Source organism: Ipomoea nil, unplaced genomic scaffold (genome assembly GCF_001879475.1).
Source record: "Ipomoea nil cultivar Tokyo-kokei standard unplaced genomic scaffold, Asagao_1.1 scaffold1361, whole genome shotgun sequence".
Classification (NCBI taxonomy): Eukaryota; Viridiplantae; Streptophyta; class Magnoliopsida; order Solanales; family Convolvulaceae; genus Ipomoea; species Ipomoea nil.
In genome coordinates this window covers 1,348,644-1,376,323 of record NW_017617789.1, presented here as the reverse complement: position 1 = coordinate 1,376,323, position 27,680 = coordinate 1,348,644, and the positions used below count along the sequence as shown (strand labels likewise).

The window sequence follows — 27,680 nt, the reverse complement described above, 5'->3', positions numbered from 1 at the left end:
ATTATTTTTCAATAAATCAATACAAAAATGGCCATTCATTAATAATAATAAGTCAATAAATTTGTAACAGATTTAGTAGTACTACAAAAAAAATTAGGGAGTATTAAATAGTTAAGCGATGAACTTATACACGGAAAGGATATGAAGTATTGAAAGTATATCGTATGGGTCTTTTGGTCGCATTTTAGTGTAATTGATGGTAAATAGCAGGCAGGGTATGAAGTATGAACTCAACGGAACTTCCTCCAGAATCTTTCCCTCACTGTCGATGAGAGCAGCTCCGGCTTGTTTGCTTCTTCTTCCTCAACATTTCGTCGAATAGCTTCACTGCGCAGGTCTATTCTCTCTCCTCTACTCTCTCTCTCTCTCTCTCTCTCTCTCTCTCCCCGCAAATAGCTGCTTGCGTATCTTCACTTTCCGCCGCCACTATATGTTGATTATTGATGCGCCAAATTCTTGCATCGTTCATACACTTGTGTATATACGAATGTGCGCCTTGCGTTGATAGAGCTACTGTAAGAGAACCATTGGTTTCGATTGCACACGGGGAATTTTCAAGATTTTTGTGTTTACTGGTCTGTTATTGGCTTATGCTTTACACCATTGTAATTAAATCATGATGCAAGAAGAGACTTGATTAGTTCAACTACTCGTGTGAATTTATTGCCGTGGGTTTTTGTTTTTAGTGATACTGAATCGCGGGCTCTATGTGAAGGGACATTTGTAGTAAAGAAAAGTATTCTTTTTCTCCAATTGGGTTTTTTTTAGTGCCCCAAGGGACTTTTTGTTATGTAATTTTATCTCTCTGGTCTGTCTGTTGCTTTAATTGACCATAAAAGGACAGGGAAAAGGAAAAGAGGATTTTTTGTTTTCCCCCAGTTTTAAGCTCAATTTTTAGTTCAGTTGGTACTAATAACATTGTTAAAGGGAAATTAAATGATGCATACATTATACAAGATCTTTTTAAAATTGTAATATAATCTCTCTTTACAATCCAATACTTTGCAGTGAATTAATGGGATCACCAGCTTGGTTCCCTCAGGAAATGCAATCTTCAACTCCGCAGACCTCTGTTACAAGTTCATCAACTGCAGGACTATCTTCAGACCCTTTGCCTATGACTGCCATCCCTCCTTCCATTGCAAGCACTCCTTCAAATAATGGAATGAGTCCATCAATAGATTCATCTAGAGACATTGCCCAACAAAAAGCTACTGGCCCCCCTGGATATGGTGTCACTCGACTTCCTATCTCATATGTAAATGTTGTTGCCCTTTCTGGAAACTTTCAGTGTTTATCCTTAATTCAGGAGGTGCTAAATGGGGAAGATTTTAAAACTATTACTCTGTGTGTGTAGGCCATGAAGTCAAATTCACAAATTCCTGCAGGACCTCTCCAACCACCAGTCCCTGGAAATTCTTTGTTTTCATATAACATTTCTCATCCAACTACTGGCATGACTGGTGCTCCACAATTTCCAACTAGCATGGTGAGGATCTTTTGTTACTGATAGTAAAATTTTCAATAATTGAAGCTTCTATCTGAGAAGAATGTTTCAATTTGTTTAAAACTGCATTCTGCAACTAGAATACTAGATTTTGGTAACTTCATATGCATATTTGTCTTCTTTAAGCTGTCGATACTATAAAATGGCAATGTCTTGGTGCACTGTAGGTTTTAGTAGATAACCTCTATTGCTTATGAGCCAACTCTTCCCATCTAAAAACTGCATGAACTAGATTATGTTGTTTTGATAAGGGGTTGTCCTTCTTCCTCACATACTTTGATGGCACATGACATACATATAAATGTGTGAATATATATTATTCAAATGTAGTATGCCTTTTGATCAGAGTTAGTTGTGCCAGTGATGTTGGTATGCCCAATGATTTGTTCTTGTATATTGCAATATCCATTACAGAAGGCGCGCGCACGTGCACTCACACATATATAACAGGACAGTATCTTACACATAATCTTTTGTACAATTTTATGGCTATCCAAGAAAATACCAACCTTTCTAACCTGACCTGGCTTGGCCTGCAACAGATCCACTGTTTGCACTATTTTTACGAGATTAGTGGTTTTGAATAAGAATAACCCAATTGGAAGTAGTTCAACAGAGTATGGGCACTTTTTAACTAGAAATTCTTCCAGGCTTTGACCCACCTGTTCTGGTATGTAGTCCCTGTGTCCAATATCTGTTTGTTGAAGTCATCAAACTTGCTCTTTTGGCAAACATTCTGAGCATAGGGGTTTTGTACTATCATGGGCTGAATCATATGATCCTTAGATTGGGACTTGTAGTGCAACTGTGACTACATGCAGTATCACTAATCCTTTTGAAGCATCAACTTTATCTGGGTGGATCAATTATAGACTGTCTGGCATAAAGTGCCGTTCAACTTTGTGCCATATGTGCAACTGCATGAGATTCTGCTACTACAGAAATTCTCTGGTAAGATAAGTAAATTGCATGCATGTTGTACTAAACAATCTATGTGATAAATTGACTGGTAAATGCTTCAAATTTCTCTGAAGTTGGGAAATATTGATATTGTTGGTAAATAATTTGATTGCTTAAAGCAATGACCAAATATATTTGACCATTCTGTTTTAAGTAAATGCAAACAAGCCTGGTTAGTTTGAATACATCTAAAGAATTGTTTTGAATAAATGACTCCATACATTATGTGCTTAAGGATAAGCAGTGAATAAACAGAACTATCCATGAATCCAACTAATTTGGGTTTGTTTTTCTGGTTGCAGGATATGAGGACTGGGATTACACCAGAAACAGGAGTAACAGGACTATCTTTTGCTACTCAGACTGTTCCCCAGCAAGCTAGTCCAAGTTTTCCAACATCTAATGCTACCACACCAACTTTAAGTATGATTCCTGCCCCATCTTTTCAGATGCCTCCTGGAGTTCCTAAAGCTCCTGCAACACCTGGTCCTCCTGGAATAGGTTCAACTATACAATTGTCTTCTAGTACAAATGCTCCATTTTCTTCTGGAGATTCTTCTCCATCTCTGAGGCCCATTATACCACAAGCTCCTTTTCTGTCTAATCCACCCATTCAGCAGCAGGCATATACTCCATATAACTCTGTTTCTGCTTTGCAAACCCCTCCTCAGGGACCATGGTTGCATGCACCTGCTAGTGGCTTGGTAAGATCACCATTGCCAGTGTACCCTGCTTCCCTAACTGGTCCCTTTCCTATGCTGGCTGGTAGTATGCTGCACTCTTCTGCTACATTCCCTGACACTCAACCTCCTGGGGTTTCAACCGTGGCAGCACCACCTGGAGCGTCTGCATCTACAACTTCTACAACTTCAGCTCCCCAATCAGTACCTGGTTCAGGGATGCAGGCAGAGTTTCCTCCTGGAGTTGGTCTGCACAAAATTCATGTTGATAATTTGCTTTCAATTCATTATGTCATGTATTTTTTTTCTTCATTTCAGAGTAGATAACTTTTTGTTTTTTGTTTTTAATAATTGTTCTTTATGCCAGATGATAGTAGACATGAAAATGATGTTGTGACAAGAGATGTAGCTGTAAACAGTAAGAATCTTGATGCTTGGACAGCCCATCGGACAGAAACAGGAACTGTATACTATTACAATGCTTTAACTGGAGTATCTACTTATGAGAAACCTGCCGGGTTTAAAGGAGAGGTATTAATCACTAAGTTGTTGGCCCTTAGCATTATGCATTTAGTCAAATCTTCTCTGGTGCTTAACGTATATCTAGTAATATCTCCTGAACCTGGTAAATCTGTTTAATGATTTATTTTGATTTTGTCTCCACCAGGATAATATTATGTTGCTCACTTCTTCTATACTTGCCCTTTGCTTCAAAAGCTGTATTGCTTGCTTAGGAGGTCTATTGATTAATTTATCTTGTGAGTATATACATTATAATTTGTTATCTGTGGAACTATGAGTGTGGGGTTCTAGGATAGACCTTAGGTTGTACTATCTTGGTCTCATGTCTTACACTGGATGTTTGGTCTGATTGAAATTGCCCAAAAATGTAGTGTGAAGTTTAGTTTAGTTTTTTAGTTTTTTAGTTTTTTTTTTTTTTTTTTTTTTTTTTTTTTTTTTTTTTTTTCTTCCTTCCTTTTCTTCTGATCCTTTATTCTTATGAAATAAAGCACTGAAATTTCCTCAGGTTATAAAATAAATCTTAGTATGATTCTAAGTCAGTTGCCAACAAGAAGGCTTGGACAGGGAAATTCAAAAGTGAAATAAGCTCAGAAACTACTCTAAAACTAATGACCTAGTCCAGTCTTTGAAGATCAACTTGACCAATTTCTGCCTTATATTCTGGCACTAATTAATTGAACTTATGCAAATAAGTTGAATGTATATTATGGAGTAATAAAGTATATTGGAACTACTGTTAATCACAAACATTTGAATTTTGATGTTGTGAATAAAAGTGCATCTACACTAGTTAGTTTGATACCATTTATTTTGCAATACAAGGAGTGTTAAGTTTCTAAGTTTTGTTACTTTGTTAATTGCTTGATTTCTGGAGCATGAACCCAAATGCTTTTGACTAAGTTTGCCCATGAATTTAAGTTCATGAATATGACAATGCATGCATGTCATTGATCTTATTGCTGCCATACTTCATCTCTTGATAATTGTATTCTTTCCTATATGCAGCCTGAGAAAGTTATTGCACAACCAACTCCAGTTTCATGGTAAATACTTTGTCCTTTGAAAAATATTACGGAGTATATCTGATGTTGAGTTGTGTTTTATATCTATTTCAGGGAATATAAATATATACACGCACACACAAAGATTATTTATGCCAGTGATAATATAGATAGGAAAAAACACTAATACTGAGAAGAAAAGGTTGTGAGAATCTAGACTCTATGTACTTCATTATATAGGAGTATGTAGAAAGCAGTTAAGGTGATATGGGTAATACAATTGGCCTGTACAACTAGGGGTTTTCTATATCTCAACTATTGCATCTGAGCATATAAGATAGATAATGATAACCATTCAGTACAGGTACACTGACAACTATGATATTTATATCATATGATGAATTATCATTAATTGTATACCATACATCTGGCATTCTCTCCTAATGAATGTTCAATGATCTAGTCTGAATTTTTCTTTATCTCCTTCTGTTCATCTTACATTGATAGTTATAAAATTATTTATTTTTATTAAACTATATCTATTTCATATTATTTGTTACAAAATGCAAGTCATTGGCATTTTGAGTATTGCAATGCCATATGTGTTGCATGAAGGCGAGGCATCCCATTGCAATGCCATTATTGAAAAGGTGGAGGCTCAAGGCCAGATGTTTAATTCTCATGTCCCCGCAAATATATTTATTTTTTTAATTTGAATAATATTTTAAAATTACTATTGAAATTCTCCAAACGAGAAGCAACCATGTACAGAGGGTGTACTTACAGCGTAAGCGACTTGCAAAAGGTTCATGTGTCACCCATTTCCTAAGTAAAGTGCTAGAAAATTAAGAGGATTTGCAGATTTTGTAATTTATCACATGCTAGAAATTCAAAGGTCATGGACTTAAGCTTCCACCTTACTAAGTATGTGGTCGCCCTTCACCACCTGCTGTGTCAAATTATTATATCTTAACTGACAGTACCCAGAAAGAGACACTTACAATTCACAGTCACCTTAAAGAGAGTAAATTTTTTTAGAAAAATGCTTACTGGATGAGGTTGGCTTTTAGACAAGTGGCTTTGCTTTGTAGGAGGTTCCAAGGCATGCTTCTGCTCTTTTAGTAGTTTACGTGCTTCTAGCCTTCTACTCATTGTGATTTATTTTTAAAAAAATTATTTTCATTTTTTCCTTTTCTTTTTCTGAACTAAATAATAAGTTTTTCTCCTTTTGTGTTGAAAGTCCCTAGATTCCATTCTTCTAATTATTTTTCTTGCATAATTACAATCAGGGAAAGGTTGTATGGTACAGATTGGGCATTGGTCATTACTAATGATGGCAAAAGATATTACTACAATACTAAAACTAAGGTATGGTTAATCAATTTGGTGATTGTTCTTGTTTGTTTTTCATATATGAGGTGTGCTACATAGCAACATCATGTTTATTGTATTTTCATGTGAAAGTCATTAGCACACATTATTGGCTTCACCTTTTGTCACACTCTGAATCCATTTCCTGCATCTGCATCCAGAACCTTTAGGGGTGATATTGACATTTAAGAAAGTCCAAATCACCTTCATGTTGGCACTTCTACTTTCCTGTCTAATATAAACTTCATTAGCAATCAAGGCTAAGTGAGAAAAGTGATGAAGCTAAAAACAATGATTGATGCTGAAAGCTTTTCTGATATTTTGCCATGCATTAGCTACATATGAACTGGAAAATTTTGGATGCTCCTATAAAATGGAGAAAAGTGATTTCCATAACATTGGTTACTCTATGAAATTGAATCTCTTTAAGTGGTTGTAAATTTATTTGCTTATGGTCCTAATATCTTATTTTAGCAGTGACTTCTAATTAACTCCCTCTTGTTTCGTAATCAGTTGAGCAGCTGGCAAATTCCTGTTGAGGTGGCAGAGCTAAAACAGAGGTTAGATTCTGATGCATTGAAAGCCCAAGCAATGGCCATGGCAAACACCAATGTGCAACCTGAAAAAGAATCTGCTCCATTGCTTACCCCAGCAGTTAACACTGGTGGTCGTGATGCCACAACTTTGAGGCCATCAGGCATGCAGGGAACATCTTCAGCACTGGATCTCATAAAGAAGAAGTTGCAGGATTCTGGATCACCTGCTACTATTCCAACAACTCCTGCTTTGTCAGGAGCATCAGATCTAGATGGAATTAAAGCAGGGGATTCTACTGTTAGAGGTCCACAAAAAGAAAATAGCAAAGATAAGTCAAAAGATGCTAATGATGATGGTAATTTGTCAGAATCAACTTCCGATTCTGAAACTGAAGACAGTGGGCCCACCAAGGAGGAGCTCGTCATTCAATTCAAGGTATACCGTATACTAGTCTCTAAAAACGATTTTCATGGGTTGCATTTTGTACCCCATTTTTATGAACGAACTCTATGACTGCCCTTTGGTACGGTTGCCTTTGTGTATAATACATGCACTTTCCATCATTTGGATGCATGCTTTGCTTTGGTTTTCTTACCAGGGTAGTTCTTTTTGATCTTCCTAAGTTCTTTGGTTTTCTTGTTGACATTCTAAAGAGTATAGGTTCTTCTCTTTTCTGTACCATGATTTGAAATTTAGATCTAAGAGCTCTGGTATTTTTGAAATTCTTTGAGCAATTCCTTTCTCCTCCCTCTCTTAGTATCAGATAGAAGAAATTTATATTTTTGAGGTTGCAAGGAAAAATAGGGGATGAAAAACAGTATTCTATTTTTAAAAAAATATTTTATTCATTGAGGATGATTCCTTATCATGTTTCATAAACAACTCTTTTTAATAGTAACTGGTGTTGTGAGGAACATGAAACCACTTGTTTGTATTTCTTTTCTTGAAGCATCAAGCTAGATTCTGTTTTGATTTTATCTTAGGGTGGTTTTCTTCTTAATTTCTATTTCCATCTATCCACTTTTAATCTCTTGTCTGCATATCTTTTGGAGAGGAGTTTAATGATTGAGATGATGCAATTTTCTAAATTATACATAACTTCTTAGTTCTAACAATCTAACATATTATCTACCATACATGCTTCTATTTAACATCTGCTAGGAAAATCCTAAAACTTGTTATTTGAAGGCGTTGCATGTGGGGCATGGTAATGTAATTGTCATTCTTTTGTCTTTCTGTCTTAAGCTAAGTAGATATCATTACGGTATAGCACTTCAGTTTTTGAATACTTAGCTTTCTCTGTATGCTTCTTACATAATAATCTGCCGGTGATGCTAGGACTATAGTTTGTGGTTATAATTTATTCCTCTGTATAAATGTGAAGATATTTGTTTATATTGGTGTCTAATTTTCTGTTGTCATGGAATTCTCAGGAAATGCTCAAGGAACGTGGAATAGCACCTTTTTCAAAGTGGGAAAAGGAACTTCCAAAGATAGTTTTTGATCCACGGTTTAAGGTTTGTTGGAGAGACAAAAAGGGATTACACCTTTTCTTCGCCTAACTCTTCCTCATATATATCCTTCAATGTGCATGGACATTTAGGTGTACATGTGAGTTGTTCTACTGTAGTAGTAGCTATACGGCTATAACTGTAAGACTAGAATGTTAAACCTATAGTACTAAGTCTCTGATGATTTTCTTATCTGTTAGAATACACATTATTTGTAATGTACAATTACATGGATATCTACATGTAATGGGATTTATCATGTTTGGCTGACATGTTTCTTCAATGTCTCAGTAGTCAGCATTACTGCTGGAATCCACTTACTGGATTTGAGTTACCAATGCTTATGAAATTGTCTATGCACATCATGTTTGCTAATATTTCTTTATTTCCATTTGGTGTGCTGGGAACATGCTGTTGCTTTGGTTTTCTAATTTGGGTGGGATTTTCTTTCTAGGCTATACCAAGTTACAGTGAAAGAAAAGCTCTTTTTGAGCATTATGTCAAGACACGTGCTGATGAAGAACGAAAAGAGAAAAGAGCTGCTCAGAAGGCTGCTGTAGAGGGCTTCAAGCAATTACTGGAAGAAGCAAAGGAGGTTTTTGCAACTACTTGCTAATGCTCTCTTATTTTTCTTCAAATAATTAGGAAGTATCTTCATACAGTACCTAACAATGTTTTCTTCTGTGCTGCTGAAACTTTGTTATCAGCTAATGCTGTTTCTGAATTGTAGTCATTGTAAATTGCCTTCTGATGATTTCCTCTGTATTCAGGATATAAATCATAACACTGATTATCAAACATTCAAAAAGAAATGGGGTAATGATCCACGGTTTGAGGCACTGGACCGAAAAGAAAGAGATGCTCTCTTCAATGAGAGGTATAAATTATTCATTTTGACACCTGCAGAAGAATCGCTGCCTTGGTTAAGCTTCTTATTTGTTCAAACTGCATGCATGTTATGGAAAACTATTGAACCTTAAGGATCGACTTTTACATCATTTGGGGTATAAAGTAAGCACTAATTTGTAACATCTTCCAGTTTTCCCCTTTCTAGCCTTATGTTCGGAAATGCTCAAAAAGTAAACCTATTTCTGTTTGTTAGCAAACTTCCATCTGAAGGTTTGTCACATCTAACCTTCCCTAGACCCTGTATCAGTGGATCCTCCTGCAATGGCTTTATCCTTTCATTTGTTACTAAGTTAGCTTAGCTTTTGCTTCATTCTTTCACCAAATTTCTAGAGATAAATATTGCATCTACTACTGAATTTTCTTTAAATTCTCAATTCCCACTCAAACCTTTTAGTGCTTCCCCTAGAATATACTTAGGTTTAGATTACAATAGCAATTGTTTCCAATGACAATCATATGAATCTAACTTATACAGTGGAGAGGCAGACATGTATTACTCTTTTATCATTTTTAAAATCAAAACACCAGTTAATGATGCCCACTTACCTAATGTAACACCACTACCTTTTTACTTTTCCCAATTTTCCCTTTATGCCATTTAATTTTTAGAATGATTAGACAAGGTGGGTCCATTTAGACTTGCAAACACAAAAATAGAGCAGCAAACTTGGGAAGTAAATTACACTATTTGTTTCTTAAAACCTTGCCAAATACAACTACCCCATTGTATTTTGGGATGGAGGGAGTATTTGTTTTTCTAAGTTTTGTTTTACTGATCAGGCAAGTATTCACATATTCTGCAGGGTGCTTTTTTTGAAGAGGGTTGCTCAAGAAAAAGCTCAAGCAGCTCGCGCCACCGTTATATCTGACTTTAAGTCCATGCTTCGGGAGAAGGGAGACATTACTTCAAATACTCGTTGGTCAAAGGTTGGTTTTGGTGTGAAACTTGTTACTATAACTTGTATACTGTAGCAACGAGGGCACCAATACCTATATTTTGACCCAATACAATTTAAGACAAATAAACTGGGCCAGAATGATTTCATTCCTTTGCATGTCATTTTTTTCTTGTGCATGCCATCTCTCAACCAATTTTTCTCACTTTAGGGATCTGATATAGTAAAATTCATTTTTGGCCTAAAAGTTTTAGTTAAACTCCATTTTGGTCCTGAAAGTTGCTTCCAATTTAATACTTAACAATTAGGTTTGGTTTCAATTTAGCAACTTCTCCATCCAAATTCCAAAATGAAGTTTTTGCAGTCAGTTGTGTGTGACTCATGTGCACAGAGTTTGCTTTTGTAGTTACATGTGACTCAACTCATGTGCACAGAGTTAAGGATATTATGGGCATAATACTTTAAAAGGAAACTTTAGGAGTAAAATAAAAAATAATGAAAAGTGATAACAAAGAGTTGTCCTTGGGTGGATGGTTTATTATTTTCTTTTTTAAATTGTAATTTCAATTTTTATTGGTGTGTTTTAATTATTTTTTGGCATTTCAGTTTTTGCGAATCATTCTTAACAAATTTCTTTTTATTGGTGTTTTCAATTCTTTTATGTGCATCGATCATATTAGCAGTCCCATGATTGTGAAGATCTGTCATTGTTTTTTTCATTTAAATTATTTATGGAAGAAGAATATACATATAAGGATGAAAGTCTACCACAGTGGCAACTTTTTGAACTGTAGTTGTAATGCTTATGTTGGGGATATGAAGACTATTTTGATACATGTGACAAAAAGTTTATTAATAAGAATATACTAGACGTTTGTGATTAAAGGATTTGCTTCCCAAAGAGAATTGCAATTGGATAAGATTCCAACCACATGCGACTAGGCATAACCGCGGTTCGGTTTGAACCGAAACGTATAATGTTTCAACCGAACCCGAACCGGAACTCTAAGGTTCCGATTCTGGTTGGTTATTTTAACAAACCAGAACCGTATAAATATAAATATTATATATATATATATATATATATATATATATTAAAGGTCACATGTGGCCTTTTCACTTTTTCAGTTGCGCATAGCGCAACGGGCTTTGCGCTGCTGCATGCCTGCATGCATGTGCTGATGCGCTAAAAAGAAAAGAAAAAGCGTCTGGTTTTAACCGGCGGTCCAACGAAGGTTCTGGTTCCGGTAATTTTGTAACCGCGAACCTGCGGTTCGGAACCAGAACCAAACCACGGGCATGCCTAGGATATGTTATGGGTTTTTTTAATTTAATTTTAATTTTTAAATTATTGTTTTTGGGTATGCTTTGGCTATTTATTCTGTGCTAGTAACAATGTAACGTAATATACTTCGTTGTTTTGATTCTGCATTTCTGGGACAACTCGGGTATAGGCGGACATGTTTTGGCTAGAAAGGTGAGTATTCTTTACTCATTTTCTTGTAATTGATTTTTGGCACTGTTTTCCCCATCAAAAGATTATCCTTAGAACATGCCCTTGTGCTTATGTGAGTCGCATGTGGTTGGAATCTTATCCAATTTGGACTGGGATGTTTGATGAGGGCCAAATTGAATAAAAAAAAAAACTGATCATTAATGACCAAGTGGAAACTATTGAAACTTTTAGGACCAAAATGAAACTAAGCTAAAACTTCTAGGAACAAACCTAAAATTTACTCAGAATTGATGTTTTCTCTTGTTTCTGGAATCTGGACTCATAGGTCCTTAAGATATTCAGGATACAGAATAATATGTTTAATGTAAGGTTTGGTGCCCCATTTCATAATTATCTTTGTTTCTGTCGATCTGTGGATTATTGTCTTTTCTGTATCATTTGCTCTTGATATGTTATGATTATGAAATTGTGCCCCAACATGTGTCATGTCCTACTTTTTTATGTGTCCATGTCTGACATAAGACTTGCTTCATATTTTCTAACTATACAAACTGTAACTACTTAAAAACATTTTTTCTAAAAAAACACAGAATATATAGCTATAGATACTCGTTCAAGTATATATTTGAGTAAAACTCTATTTCTGTTTTCTGGTTGGCTGTAATTGAGTTTGATTCATGTTAAAAATCATGCACAGTTAGGACTTAGGACATCTCTCCGTATTGTTTCATTACATTCAGATGAACTCTTCATGGGACTTCCTTTGTATCAGTGAATTTAGTTTAGGCTTGTCTTCCATATAGGCAATTATTACATCTACCCATAACTTTCATCCTCTCATGGGATTTTAAATTTTTGATATTAGGTGAAGGACAATTTAAGAAATGACCCCCGGTACAAAGCTGTCAAGCATGAGGACAGGGAAGTTCTATTTAATGAGTATCTGTCTGAACTAAAGACTGCTGAAGAAGAGACTGCAAGAGTGGCAAAAGCCAAATATGATGAGGAGGTGAAACTTGAGAGATGTGAATCCTTTTCATCTTTACGTTCCAGATTTTTTGTCTTCTTTGGCTTGTGAATGTGGTCATGATGATATTACTTACAAGATCTCATGACTATACTTGTTTCAGCATGGCATGTCTTGTATATAATGTAATTTTAAATTGGCAATGTCATACAAAACTTATTGTGCATATGGTCCTTTAATCATTGCTTCTCTTGTACATACAAATATATCCAAATTGACTTTTTAAATGCGTATATAATCTGCTTAACTTATTGTGACTTGTGAGCTTCTTGGGTTGTTCCTCTAGGAAAAGTTGAAGGAAAGAGAGCGAGCATTGCGGAAACGAAAAGAAAGAGAAGAACAAGAACTGGAGAGGGTACGGTTGAAAACTTGTAGAAAGGAAGCAGTTGAGTCTTATCAAGCTTTGCTTGTTGAAACAATCAAAGATCCTCAGGTACTTACGAAAAACAGGGTTGAATTAATATCTAAATGCTCAACTTCTGAATGGAAATCCACTATGAGATTGAGGGTAGAAAGATTGTCACTGAAGAATTTAAACACAATGACAAGGATAATATGGATTTCAGTTTTCGATAACATTTTCTATCTTTCCTTGATGATAGTTGGAAGGATATTGAACTGCATGTTGTATTGGATATTCTCTTTTTCCTTGCCTTTATACATCTTGCTGTCTCTCTGTCCAAATGTGTACACAAACTTGTAGACTTGTTTACTGCATCTGGAGAAATAAATTTTCAACTGAATTATAAAATGATATGGTTTTATCTGTTTGATATAATACCATATATAAATGTCCCGAATTTCCATGTGTATTTGCATCTTTGAGGAATATTCTCACATTGTGGTTCCACCTTTGCAACCTAGGCATCTTGGACCGAGTCAAAACCAAAACTAGAGAAGGATCCCCAAGGACGTGTGGCCAATCCTCATTTGGATCAATCTGACTTAGAAAAACTCTTTCGAGAACACGTTAAGACATTGTATGAGGTAAGTTGAAAATCAGTTACAAATATGACCAATTTCTGTTGTATTTATAACAATTGTTTCATTTTTGCTCTTCAACAAGTGAATTTTAGAATTTAAATGAGTTGCTTTCATGGAGCATGTCTACATACTCAGTTTGCATTTGTTCATTTACCTATCCATGTGGCATTATGATGCGTTCTGGAATTACAAATTATCCCGGGCATGACTTTCAACTGATTTAGTTAGGTCAGAATCTGAACATTCATAGGCTCCGATGCCAATTTGGTATACAAACATTAATGGCGCCATAGCTAGATATGATATTGTACTGTTTGCTTTTTAATTTTTTACCAGCATTTTATCTGATACGAGGGGATGGTAAATCAGATCATTATGTTTGCCAATTTTGCTGTACGACACGTTAGAAACACATTGCTATTTGTTATTTTGTAGCGGTGTGCCCAAGAATTCCGAGCTCTTTTGATTGCTGCTATAACTGCAGACGCAGCTGCTCAAGAAACAGAAGACGGAAAAACAGTTTTTACTTCCTGGTCAACCGCAAAACAGCTTCTCAAAGCTGATCCCAGGTACACTAAGATGCCAAGAAAAGACCGGGAATCCCTTTGGCGCCGACATGTCGAGGATATTCAGAGGCGGCAAAAGTTGGCAAACGAACAAGAAGCCGATAAGTCAAGGAATAGAAGCTCCGGTGATTCCTCGAAATTTTTAGCTGGATCAAAGAGAGCTGAGAGAAGATAGCTCTTTTGCACTGGAAAATTAACTGGAGTCTGTAAACTAAGTGGTTGAGAAGTAGCCAGCTTAATCTTGACGAGGTTAGAATGAGGGAGAATATTTGGTAGGATGAAGCCAACTCATTTAGTGGAATTATATTCTTTGTTTTTGTCACTAACATAAAATACATGAAACTATTAGCTTCACAATGTAATCTACCAATGATCGTTTTTTGTTTCATACAAACCGTTTCTATCTATTTTACTCTTTATTCCATAACGTATTGAGTGATCATTAGTCGTTATGACAGTTTTTTCCCCCTTCAGCTCCATCGATGAGCAACATGTTTATGTATCGAGTTTATTTATTGATCATTGGTTAAATTAATTTTTTTTAAAATTAATTTTCTTCTCAATTTTTTTTTTTTTTTTTGGAAAATGGTCAAATAGGTTCTTAAATTTTTACTCAAGAAGTCAATTAAATCCTTAAACTTTCAAAAGTTGAAATTAAGTCCTTAAACATGTTTAATTTAGAGCAATATTGAAGCCTAGAAACCAATTAGTGACTTGTTATTACATGTCACTAGGGTTCTGACAAATCTTTGGTGGGTTTTCGATCATATTTCAGTGAAACTGTCGCCTTCTTCCGCAGAGGTAAAGGCAACTAAACAAGTTGTCTTCTTTGGCGAAGGAGAAGGCAGAACAAACCAGTTGGCATGCCTTCTCCTTCGCTGAATCAGGCGATCAAACCACACCGACGATTATTTTTATTGATGTTTTTAGGCGGAATATGGTTGGAGGTTCACCGGAACCCTAGTGACTTGTAATTATAGGTCATCCAATCGGTTCTAGGCCTCAATACTCTAAATTAACATGTTTAAGGGTTTAATCGCAACCTTTGAAAGTTTAAGAGTCTAATTGACTTTTAAGTAAAGTTTAGTGACCTATTTGACCATTTTTCTCTTTCGTAAAAAGAAAAATAATAATTTCTAAACTTTTTTTTTTATATATAATTTTCAAGTGAGGAGACTCCAGGTAAAAAGTGATGTTATTTGAGAAGATTAACAGTAAGGGTTGCAAGGAAAATAAGGAGAAAAAGTACGATATTAGTTAACCATGTATTTTTTTTACTAAAACTCGAACCTATTGATGTCTATTTTCTTATTTGATCTTGTCCCTATATATGATAAATAATAATATGGTGTTGATAAGTGTATCTTTATTTGACTATTTTCTTATTTGATCTTGTCTTTATTTGATTATTATGTAGGACAATAATTAAAGTTGTGATCTTTAGTACAAAAATTATGTTATTTGATCCGCTTTACATAATTTAGACATTGTGTCATATTATACGGATATTATATAATAATATAATAATATTTAGCCATGAATGGTGCCCAAAGTAAACCACGAATTGAATTGCGACCAATATTGGATAAAGTTAAAGCATGGGTCGGTTGAAGGAAGAAAAGTCAAAGAAAAATGTTTGTTATAGATAGTGACTCGAAAGAGTGAAACCAAAAATGTGCTCAAACTAATAATTTTATTAAGAAAATTACAATTTAAACACACACGCGCGCGCACACACACACACATATATATATATATATATATATATATATATATATATATATAAACATTTTAAAAAATGTAATTTTTTTTAGCTTTTAAATACAAAAAATTAATTTGATTTGTAGATTTTTTTTTGACCTTTGAATAATAATAAAAAAAAAACGTGGACCGGTCCACGGGCCCACCAACCCACATGAGGCGGGCTTTGGTTGCATGAACCCTAGCCTGCGGGTTTGGTGGGCAATCATTATTGTATGGACCATGGTCCACACAAGTTGTGTGGACCATATTTTGTCTATTGTAAAATAATGTACATTTAGTACAAAAATAATGTGCATTCAGTATAAAAATAATGTACATTATATTCAGGGGATGTACATTATTTTTGTTCTGAGTGTACATTATATTATATAATGTACATTCAGTACAAAAATAATGTACATTTAATATATTAAAAATGTACATTTTATTATGGTCCACATAACATTGTGTGGACCATGGTCCATAGAATAATTTGCCTTTGGTGGGCCAACTCGCAAAAAATTATGCGCGAAAAATTTTGCATGTGCATTCTTTGAAAAATGACTTCTCAAAAAAAAAAAAAAAGTCATTTTCCCCCAAAACATACATATTTTCCTTTGATTAATGCATCATTTTTCATTGACCTCATTTTTTTCCTTCTTGCCAAACACTGAAAACTCGGAAAACATTTTTCGGAAGTTATTTTCCGGGTTTTCAAACGCACCCTTAAATAAAAATAATTTGATGACTTGTTTCATTGTTAAGTCATTCACACCCAGAGAAAACCACTACTCTCTCCCTCATCATCTTCACCACCATAATTGCGGCTACCGATTTAAAAACAAAATCAACAGCTTTTATTGGTTTTGCACTACCATTTAGGCTTTCCCTTATGTGCTTGTTAAAGGTTGGTAAGTGATAACACTGTTGACACTCTGCACATCCAAAATGAACAGAATAATTGTGCTCATTGGCTGTCCAGATCAAAGTTTCTTGGCAAATTTGAGTTGTAGATTATATCACATTTTATAGTTGGTGCATGCTCGATCGAGGCAGCTGAAGAAAACAGGAGAAATGAAATTTCAAATTTGTGTTAGTGTCTTACATTAAATAGATAAGACTTTTTAGTCAAAATATAATATTTCTTATGATTTAACAAGTAAATAACATTTGATTTGAACGAGATGCTACGCAGATCACTTTTGTTTCTGGAAAATTGGAAGCTAGCAAATGAATCAACTGCTAATACGAGTACTGCAAATGAACCCAATACTGGTATGAGTTGTCGAGTTGGACAAAGCCGAGAAGTGGAATTCTAAAATTGAATACTGATGCAGCTTTGCACCATGAAACCAATGAGATGGGTTTTAAGAGATGAAGATGGTAGATTCCTAGCAGCGAGGAACATGTGTGTGCCGGGGTGTTATATTATGAAGGAGGCTGAGGCTCTATGTACCCGAGAAGCTCTCAGTTGGCTTAAGGACACTAGAATGAGAAATATAGAGGTAGAAATGGATTCCCAAATTGATTTTAATGCTTTACGTTCTTATTCTTCTTTTAGTTCGTCGTTTGGACTGATTATCGGTGACATTAAAGAATTAGCATCCACATTTGGTGGTGTTGAATTTTATTTTGTAAAGCGATCTACGAATTGTGTCGCCTACACTGTTGACAGGGCGGCCTTTTATGAGTTAGATTGCGGGGAGTGGTTTGACACTCAGTCATCTTTTCTTATAAGCTGTCTTTCTCGTGATTTAATGAATTAATATCCCTTTCTCAAAAAAAAAAAACATTTTACAGAAAAATATTACATTTACACTAATACTTTTCAATATAAATATAATACTTATTGTCATTAAATGAGGATATGCATTAAATAAATTTTGCTCCTATATAATAATAATTCACAAATCATACCAAAAAAAATCACGTTTCATTGATATCATCAATACATGAAAAGACATCAGCTTTTAAATAGAGTAGTTATTGAAGTGCACTGTCAAAACTAACGAGTAACGACCCACATTTTATTGGGAAAAGTCGTCCCTGTAGGCTGCACGTGAAATTGTGAAAATTTGTGCTTTTTTTTTTTCGTGTACTTGTTATCTGCGCACTTTGCTTTTGTAAAATTCGTATCCACGCATTTCATATGCGGGCTTTGCTGCATATCCTCGGAAGCCAATTGGATCCTTTCTCTTTCTATTCCCACAAAACCACAATCCAATTTCCTCATTCTTTGGATTCCAATTCTGACCTCTTCATCATTTTCTCTTCTCCGTCCACCGCCTTTTCTCTCTCTATATATCTCTATCTGCTCGCCTAACTTCTCTCTCTATAAGTAGTTTGGTGATTGGTGATTGGTGATTGGTGCTGGCTGCATTCATATACTAGTGTAGTGGGTACTAGATTTTTTTGCGTTTTAATGTGTCCCGAGGTTTCTGGACTCTGTATTAATGGTGTTGTCTTTATACTATAGCTCTGGATTCATGTTTACTGCAACTTGTTCGTCACCTGGTTACTGGGTTGCTTCTCTTTTTCCTTGTTGTTTTGTTGAGTTGCGCATAGGTAAATGATTTTGCAGTCGGGGTGTTCGTCGAAAGGCGGCTGCGATTTTTCGAGGAATTTCTTGGTTTTTTCGCCTCTTTGCCCATGTAGGGGGAAAGTGGCGCTGGTTCCGGGGCGGAGATGGAATCCGAATCGGGGGAAGAAATGGGTGTTTCTTCGGGCTTGCGTTAATAGCGGCGGCGACCACCACAGTTTCAGCTTGGAGCTTTCGGGTTCGGCTCGCGATGGTGCCAGGAACATTGTGATTAAGAGGTTTGCCGATGAATTCGATGCTTCTAGTGTTACTGCTAGTGGGGGAAGCACTAATTTTGCTAGCTTTCAAGAGGACCCAATTGTAGATAAGTTGAGGACCCAATTGGGGGTTATACATCCAATGCCTTCTCCTCCTATTAATCGCAGTATTTTGGGGCTTTTTGCGTTCTTTTTCTTCGTGGGAGTGGTTTTTGATAAGGTATGGACTTCCAGGAAGAAGAATAGCAACGGCAAACTGGATAAAACGGTAGCTTGGCCGCAGGTACCCACAAACCTCTCGTCTTTTCTGGAGAAGGATTTGCAGAGGAAGGAATCAGTGGAGTGGGTGAACATGGTGTTAGGGAAGCTCTGGAAGGTATACAGGGCTGGGATTGAGAATTGGATCATTGGTTTGCTCCAGCCTGTTATAGATGATCTTAAGAAGCCTGATTATGTGGAGAAGGTTGAAATCAAACAGTTCTCTCTTGGGGAGGAGCCACTTTCTGTTAGGAGTGTTGAACGAAGAACATCTCGTCGTGCCAATGACTTGCAGTAAGTAACATGTCTTATGATTCTGATTCTGTATTATTATCATGATTATGATTATATGCCCCATCCCCCATTAAGACATTTGATACTTCATAAAGAGCATCTTATGTTATTGCTATAGTAGATGGCCAAGTTAGTATTAACACCTTAGGATGGTGTGGAATTTTATGCACAAACACATACCATACACAGTTGCAATAATTAATAAGCTAAATTCTGCATTGATAAGGAGCTTATTATGTTGTTTTTTACCCATGAACAAATATTTGATGTTATCTTAAAATGTAATTTCAGAATGTTTTGCAATAAATGTAAAGCTTATTTATATTCTTTGATGCTATCTAGGTACCAAATTGGCCTCCGGTATACTGGTGGTGCACGCATGCTTTTAATGCTGTCTCTAAAGTTTGGCATTATTCCTGTTGTTGTGCCAGTGGGTGTACGGAACTTTGATATTGATGGTGAACTTTGGGTTAAATTGAGGTTAATACCCACAGAACCTTGGGTAGGAGCTGTTTCATGGGCTTTTGTTTCTCTTCCAAAGATCAAGCTTGATTTATCTCCTTTTCGCTTGTTTAATCTAATGGGTATGGAATCTCAATCTTCTATAGCTTTTTAGTTTGGCTTCTACTATTTAGGTTGAAAAACTTAAATAAGGGAGTACCTTAGAAATAAGACCACCTGAGCTGGTTAAATTTTTTTTTTTATAGTTCATTGTTGATGTCTCTCTTTTAAGAAGCCTAAACATTTGCTTAGTGTCATCCATCCTTGTATGATGTATTGACTGTTAACACCCTGCCTGGATTGTGTACCAATCTGATATTTTATACTTTATCATAAAAAAGATTAATCTGACCCATGAGGTTTATTTCTTCCTCCTGATTCCTCCATGCTCGACACTAATGCAACACATTCTCTACAGTTTTTGGGTTAAATTTCTTATTTTGTCTATAAATTTGGGAGTCAAATTGGATCCGTATCTGTTTTCTGTTTGCCAGTAATTTTTGACTTTCTAATCGAACTTGATATATTTCCATGGCGATCGTAACAGTGTTGGTACAATTTGTTTTTTTAGTATGTGGTATATATTTTTTTTATTTGAGAAAACTTAAAATTTTTGTCAAATTGCATAATGCATCCCGTTCTTTACTATTTTTAGTATCTGGTATTGTTACGAATCGGCATGGAAGTGTATATATATTGAGGGTGATGCATGTCTGTTGTACATGCTTTCTTGGCATTGACTATTACTATTTGTATTACTGTAAGGAATCTGTTATATATCTAGTTATCTACTAATGTTCTTTTTGTTTTTGTGCTTCCCTTTTCATGCATGCATCAATACCAACACCAGCAATTCCTGTTCTCTCAATGTGAGTGGACCTAAACTTCTTAACTTTTTGCTATTTTTGATACATTGTAGAATTACAACGGGTCACACAACTATTCACTAAGCTTTTATCAACTCTTAAATTTTTTAGTTTTGAGAGTTTTTTTTGTTTGTTTTATTTATAATACTGTGATTAATGTTTTGATTTCTAAGCATATGCTAGTGTTTAACGTTTAAAATCATTGAACTCAAAGCTAATGCCTTTCACAAACGTTTATGCATTTTCTTGAATTAAAAGGGAATTACCTCCAGAGAGTGGAGGCATAGTTTACTCGTATGCATTATTCTAACTCACACTTCAACTATATCAACTAGTTTTGCTTTATAACTCATGGGTTTGTTAGTGAAGTGATTTAGAGTTCAGCAGCTTAGTTCTAGCCTTTACTTGTTTTCTTCCTTATTTTAAGGCTATGGTACTTGAATGTTTGGTTGCAGGTTTTTGACAAAACTTCTAACTGAGGATTTACCTCGCCTCTTTGTGCGCCCAAAGAAGATTGTTTTGGATTTTCAAAAGGGAAAGGCAGTTGGTCCTGTTACAAATGATTCCAATGAGCCAAATGAATCTAAATCTGCTGAAGTACAAGAAGGGAATAGAGACTTTGTTGGAGAACTATCTTTAACTATTGTAGATGCACAGAAGCTATCTTACATCATCTATGGTATGAATTTTTCCAAGTAACTTTTGTTCTACCAGCTACAGAATTTCTGTACTGTGATAGTTTGTACTTTTATATCCTGGTTTCTCTCTCTCTCTCTCTCTCTCTCTCTCTCTCTCTCTCTCTATATATATATATATATATATATATATATATATCAATGTTTCTTTTGGGTTTAGGGGTGGGATGCATTGGGGAAGATATTTGTATCTGTTGCCATTCCCACATTTATTTTGTACAGAAGTAAGAATTTGATGAAAGGAGTTTAAGTTTCTCACCTGAAACATGGTTTTCCTACTATGCGTATGAGAAATGGTTAAGTCATATACATGCAATGGTGAAAATGAATGTATTGGCCCTTTTTCCATCTAAAATATGTTAAGCTATCAAATCATTTTAAGTTTCATTTCTTTTAGGTTAAGTGGTATAATTGCTGGAATATCTGTTGGGTTAAAGTAATTAAAAAGCATGTTTAACTGTTTAATCTTATAAATTTAAATGTGCTAAATAACAGGACAAAACAATATTTTATTTGAATGTGATGAAGGAACACTGGAAGTCTGAAACAATCATTTGGCATGGGTTTTGTAACTTTGAAATTGTAAAGGGAAAATAGTATTCTATTTGGATGAACAAAATTCTAGGAAAATGAAACTATAACTAGCACATGCTTATTAGTTTTGCTCTCTTTTTTATTCTCTTTTATTTTTCTCTATTTTCTTCATGCTCAGTATCAAGGTTTACTTATTGATTCGCATTGTTCTGAATATGTAATGTTTATTATTGTACAGAAATCTTGACTTAAACATGATTGTAGTATATAAAAAAATGGAAATATTGATCACATTTATGGTGCCAGTAGGCAGTAGGCAGTAGTTTGATATGAAAGTGATTATTTAGTATGGGTATCTAAAATATATGAAATCTAGCTGATCACATTTATGGTGCCAGTAGGCAGTAGTTTTCTGGAGTTGTAACTTTTCTTCCATTGTGCTTATGGGTGTTGCAGCTGCAAATTGCACTACACTTTGTTTTTTCCCTAAACAAATTGTGAATTGTTAGTTGCATGGGCTCACCAGCAGATTCTATTTTCCATTTTCCTTATTTCTTTGCCTGTGTTAGTTTTACTAAATTCCCTTGTCATCCAGGTAAAACTGACCCATATGTTGTTCTGAGACTTGGAGATCAAGTAATACGCAGTAAAAGAAACAGTCAAACTACTGTTATTGGGCCTCCTGGTGAACCTATTTGGAATCAGGTCAGGTTTTATGACATACTATTGAACACTGTAGAATTGATGAGCATGATAAGTGTTTTGATGTTCATAAGTGCTGATCTTGCTCCGTGTTTCTATTTATCTTTGCCCGATAGGATTTTCACATGTTAGTGACAGATCCTAGTAGACAAAAGCTTTATGTTGAAGTGAAGGATTCCCTTGGATTTGCAGATGTGACTGTTGGTAGAGGGGAGGTATGGATCTTATACTTACTATTTTTTGTCTATTTGTTAGTAACCTGTATAATTTTATGGATTTACTTCATGTCAGTCACAAAGACATTGAGGCTAAATAAAATACATTTGGAATTATGGTATTTAACTTTGAGGTGAAATGCTTTCGAGTTTCGATATTTTTTGCGAATTCAATTTCCTTGTCTTATAACTTTCAAGCCTTAGGCTACATATTAGTCTGTCTTGAATGTTAGCACCACGAACATGAATTCTAAACTTGTTATTATGATTTCCAACAGTTACTCTCTGCATATGTGGCAGAAAAAGATAAGTGCAATGTATGTGAAATAGAAATTTGATAATTATTTGTATTTTTGTATATGAAATAGGAATGGATTAATTATCTCCATTCTTCTCTTGACTTTGAAGATTTCCAGCTTCTTTAGGAGATTTTTGGTATATCCCACTTTTTTCCTGAATCTTCAGCCCTGATTATAGTTCAGATGTGACTCCACACCCAATTTGAATCTTCATCCCTGGTTATTTCGATACACTTGTGAACTGGCCAATGGATTTGCTAATTTTGTTCTTGTTGCCTTTTGGGTAGTTGAGAGTTGATATTTTGAGTAAGATGTAATTAGATCTCACTAATAATCTTAGTTCTGTGGTTAGAACTTTAACCATGCATCATTTGCTGTACAGAACCTTAAGAATTTGATGTTGGATACCTTTTAGACTGGAAGATAATGTCTTATGAATAATATAATTATGGATAATTCTATTCTAGGTTAATCTTGGGTCATTCAAAGATACAGTACCTATGGATGTGGTTGTGGGCCTAGGAGGTTGGGGCTTATTTAGTCCGCGGCCAGCTGGAGAAATCTTACTGCGATTGACATATAAGGCATATGTTGATGATGAAGATGATGAGAAGACTGTTGTAAGATCCTTGGATGGAGATGTATCAGATGATGAGTTGTCTGACTCTGAGCAATTGGACACTAATGTCTCTGAGCAGATCGGAGTGAAGTCTTATAGTGAATTGGATAAAGAATCGTTTATGGATGTTCTTGCCGCTTTAATTGTTAGCGAGGAGTTTCTAGGTATAGTATCATCTGAAACCGCGAATGGCAAATATGTAGATGATGTTAAAAGTGCAGTGCCAACATCCACGTTACGAAGTCCTCCTGCCAGACCTCCACCGCAAAGCCCTGAAAGTGGCAGTGAAAGTTTTAGAGGTAATCACGCTTCGGAGTGCCGGTTTACTTGGCAGTCCAAATTTGGATTATCTTTATGTATAAATTAAGTTATTTGTTCATTAATACAGACCTCTTTTTGTAGGTTCAGCATTGGTTTGGCTTGCTATAGTTACGAGTATCTCAGTCCTCATTTCTTTGAATATTGGTGGTTCGAGCTTTTTCAATCCATGATTGACGATATTACTCCAGTAGTCCAGTGAATGAATTGTGGAACTCTGGAAGTAACACCAACCACAGTATAATTTCGACAAGCCCTTCCGGTGCATGTACTATGAATACATATCAAGTTGCTGCTCCTCTCATATTTTTCTATTTGAGGTAAGAATTCTCCTCGCTAAAAGCTGAATTCCTTTTGCTTTATATGTTTGGTGCTCTAAACCTTTTTCCAGAAACGCAATTATGCTTACTTTTCTTGGATGCATGACTTTTTTGGGCATTATATTTATTTAGTTCATTTACCCGGTGGTGGGGTATTGACTCTTTGAGCTGCAGTAATTAGAGAAAGTATAGAACAGATATTACCTTGTAATAGAGTCAATAGTATTCAAAAAAAAAAAAAAACTATGTTTTATCCAAAAAGAATTCAACTGTTTTGAGCAACTATGAAGTAGTTAGCTACATGAATGTTGCGTTGTTGTGCTATGTGATACTTGATTAATAACAATCAAATATCCATTAACACCGGTTTCTTCGGGCATAAAATGTATGTCGCTTACTCATTTGAAGCTGCGTATCAAAATGCCAAATTTCATATCCTAAATGCAAATTAGATGCCATGTCCTCCGACCCCATGATGGCTCCGGAATTAGAAATTTGATGAACCTTAGCACAAATATCAGTTTCTTAAATTGTTATCTTGAAGAACCTTGAAGTGCTAAATTTTGTATAACAATCTTGCTTTATATTGATCTCCTTTCTTGAGTGCTTTTAGACTTGATTGGTAATCGAGTGGTTCATGTGTTTTGCAGGCTGTGCAACTCGTGGTGCATATAATAGAGAATAATACATATTCTTAAACATATTATACATATCAGCATCCTCCTCCAAAGACGTGAAGAAAAATTAAGGAAAAAAAAAAGAAAAAAAAAGGTAATGTTATTGAGAAATGTTGGGTTGGAGGAAAAAAGTTTTGGTCCTTTGCTGAGTGTAGTTTAAATGTCAAATGTCAATTCTTTGGTGTCTCTGTTGATTTTCTTTCACCTAATGATTGATTATATAGTGAATTCCCAATTCCCAGGTGGTTGGTTTTAAGGTTTTTTTTTATGTATTTATACAAGTGAATGACATTTCATCTTCTTCTCCCCAGACAGACAACCTATTAGCAACATGCCAACATCTGAAGGTTTGAATGTTTCAGACCCCCTACTATTCTATACATCAATCCTCTCATATCACACAACTACTTGTTAAATGGTTTACCTCCAATTAGCATATGACAAACAACATCGATAAAAAAAATTATGTTATCAACAATTTTATGATTTGATATGGCTTTGTTTGATTGACTCGTGGTGTTATTGATTGTTTCATGAATTATTGACTCGTGGTAGTTATTGAATATATATTTTAAAGGGATTTGTTTTCTTATCCGTGGATTTTGTTCCTTTTAATCTCAGCCGTCCATCATTCTGATTTAATGGTCTAGATTAGTATTCACATTTTCACTTTAAGGATGGTTCTCATGAGAGGCAACTCTATATATATAAATAAAAGGTAAACAATTTTTTTTTCCCATTATGAATAATGACTTTTTAGATTTTAGGTGCATAAGTTTAAATCTTAAGGTGCACAATAGTTCAGTTTTTTCTTTTGTTAGGTGCATCAATTTCCTTCGTTGGGTGCATCACTTTCCTATATGAAATACTCAAATACTTCAATTATCCAAAGATTCAAAGTATCAAACTAGTCTATGAGTGTATATATGTCATATTATATATATGTATGCGCGCGCGCACACACACATATATATATAATAAAAAAATAGGCCGAGCCGATCGGGTTAACTCAACCGAAATGGGCGAGTTAACTCGACTAACTTAGACGCTAAGCGGCCAAATCGGCCGAGTTAGGCGCTAGGCGGGCGCCTAGGGGGGAAGTCGTCACGGTCTAGAGGCGCCTAGACCGATTTTTATAACCCTGGGACTAAGGTGTATAAGTTTGCACTGTAAAGTGTATAATTTTCAACTTTAGGCATAACATTGAACTTAATATGCATAATTTTGAAAAGGGAAAACTCCTTAGGAAGTGCATTTAAAAAAAAAAAAATCATTCATTCTGGATACTTAATTTAGATTAGATCGATGATTTAGATCTTACTCTATTTTATACTGTTCAAGTGCATCCACCCGTTCCTATAACTTTCATTAGATTTTTTAAAAATGCACACAAGCTATTGCACGAATGCAAATATAGTAGATTGTGTGCATTCATGCTGACCGAATTGCACACAATCTAGTCTGTGTGCATTTACGAAGTGTCTCACGGGAAGAGATAGTCTCATTTGATTATATATATATATATATATATATATATATATATATATATATATATATATATATATATATATATATATATATAGAAGAGCGCTCATAAGCGGCGGGGTCTTACGGTGCGGCAGTGCGGTCAAATTTCAGAATACACTAACAGTGTTAACAATATGCACCAACAGTGTAATAAAAACACACCCCAATGGAATGTAATAAAACATCACAAAATACACCACAGACTCAAAAAAACACACCATATAACTCACCACCCCCAATGGTGTATTTCCGAACAGTGTATGGTGTTTTTACTCACACCTAATGGTGTGTGTTTGGTGATGCAGGGCTCTGTTTACTCTGTTTTGTGTGGTGTATTTCCTAACGTTGATGGTGCATATTTGGTAAACTATTGGTGTTGCCGCACCGTAAGAAATAACCGCACCGTAAGACACTGCCGCACCTGAACCCGCCTATATATATATATATATATATATATATATATATATATATATGCAAAAAAAAAAAAAAAAAAAAAGTATAAGTGACACTTTAAAAAAATTGCATATCATATTAAAAAAAAAAAATTATTTGCACTCAATTTTATATTACTTTGTATTTGATTTGATTTGTATTATTGTTATTGAAAATTCTACCATGTTGATCAGTATTATAATAACTTATACGTTGTATTCTACTCTGAAATATGATATCGCTCTGTACCATGGTTGTTCTCTATAAACTAATCAATTTTACTATAAATTTATATAAAATGAACCAAATTTAACATACCTTAATACAAGGATTATTCAATGGCAAAGTTAAATTTATATAAAATGAACCAAATTTAACATACCTTAATACAAGGATTATTCAAACAATGGCAATATAAAGCCAAGTCAATTTGTTCAAAGTTCAAATGTATTGGGTCCATTTTACATCTGTCAAATGCTCGCAACGGTATAAGTTATTCCCTTTTAAAAAAGTACATTAGTCAAAAGTTTGTAAAGTTTAAGGTTTTCCTTGAAAGAAAAGAAAAAGTAAGTTATGAATGTCAAATTAAACTTATATTACCGAATACATGGAGAGAGAAAAGTAGGGGGAAAGAAGTAAGAAAGGAAGAAAATGCAGGGAGTAATAAGCAAATAAAATGAGGGAGAGAAAGTGCACAAAATAATTGGCATTCAAAACGCTTATTGGGATTCGCACTCAGCTGCTGAATTCCAAGATCTGTCACAACACACCAAATACCAAAAGGCATCCCCACCCCACACAACACCACCCACTCTTTCCATTAATTATATACTTACACACACACACCCCCCCCACCCCAAACCCCACCCACCCACCCACCCACCCACACCCCCACACCCAACAACAACAACAACAAACACACACAAACATGTATAATATTCATTAAAAAATAAATAA

General features: G+C 35.1%; 2 protein-coding genes across 3 annotated transcripts; both read left to right on the top strand.

Moving 5' to 3' along the window:
• Positions 1 to 177: 177 nt before the first annotated feature.
• On the top strand, positions 178 to 14,343 carry LOC109185869 (pre-mRNA-processing protein 40C). 2 transcript variants are annotated; one of them, XM_019335830.1, is made up of 16 exons: positions 178 to 335; positions 1,009 to 1,264; positions 1,358 to 1,489; positions 2,770 to 3,394; positions 3,515 to 3,678; positions 4,675 to 4,712; positions 5,960 to 6,038; positions 6,555 to 7,013; positions 8,012 to 8,095; positions 8,544 to 8,684; positions 8,860 to 8,966; positions 9,802 to 9,925; positions 12,216 to 12,359; positions 12,664 to 12,810; positions 13,242 to 13,364; positions 13,797 to 14,343. In XM_019335830.1, exons 2-16 carry the CDS (start codon positions 1,016 to 1,018, stop codon positions 14,100 to 14,102), a joined length of 2,922 nt encoding a protein of 973 aa, XP_019191375.1. In that variant the 5' UTR covers positions 178 to 335; positions 1,009 to 1,015; the 3' UTR covers positions 14,103 to 14,343. The 2 variants fall into 2 exon arrangements, with proteins under 2 accessions (XP_019191375.1, XP_019191376.1); XM_019335831.1 differs by having other exon boundaries at positions 179 to 335; positions 1,009 to 1,258.
• Positions 14,344 to 17,778: 3,435 nt separating this feature from the next.
• On the top strand, positions 17,779 to 25,223 carry LOC109185839 (extended synaptotagmin-1-like). The gene is made up of 9 exons (XM_019335787.1): positions 17,779 to 19,018; positions 19,361 to 19,602; positions 20,370 to 20,388; positions 20,841 to 21,064; positions 22,210 to 22,319; positions 22,433 to 22,531; positions 23,298 to 23,748; positions 23,852 to 24,087; positions 24,738 to 25,223. Exons 1-8 carry the CDS (start codon positions 18,240 to 18,242, stop codon positions 23,938 to 23,940), a joined length of 2,013 nt encoding a protein of 670 aa, XP_019191332.1. The 5' UTR covers positions 17,779 to 18,239; the 3' UTR covers positions 23,941 to 24,087; positions 24,738 to 25,223.
• Positions 25,224 to 27,680: the final 2,457 nt, after the last annotated feature.

Excerpts from the sequence above, each read along its gene's own strand:
- LOC109185839 (XM_019335787.1), top strand. The coding sequence starts at position 18,240 with ATGATTTTGCAGTCGGGGTGTTCGTCGAAAGGCGGCTGCGATTTTTCG. Across the intron at positions 21,065-22,209 it reads GCTATCTTACATCATCTATG|GTAAAACTGACCCATATGTT; the intron begins GTATGAATTTTT and ends CTTGTCATCCAG. Across the intron at positions 22,320-22,432 it reads GTGAACCTATTTGGAATCAG|GATTTTCACATGTTAGTGAC; the intron begins GTCAGGTTTTAT and ends TTTGCCCGATAG.
- LOC109185869 (XM_019335830.1), top strand. The coding sequence starts at position 1,016 with ATGGGATCACCAGCTTGGTTCCCTCAGGAAATGCAATCTTCAACTCCG. Across the intron at positions 3,679-4,674 it reads CTGCCGGGTTTAAAGGAGAG|CCTGAGAAAGTTATTGCACA; the intron begins GTATTAATCACT and ends TCCTATATGCAG. Across the intron at positions 7,014-8,011 it reads AGCTCGTCATTCAATTCAAG|GAAATGCTCAAGGAACGTGG; the intron begins GTATACCGTATA and ends TGGAATTCTCAG.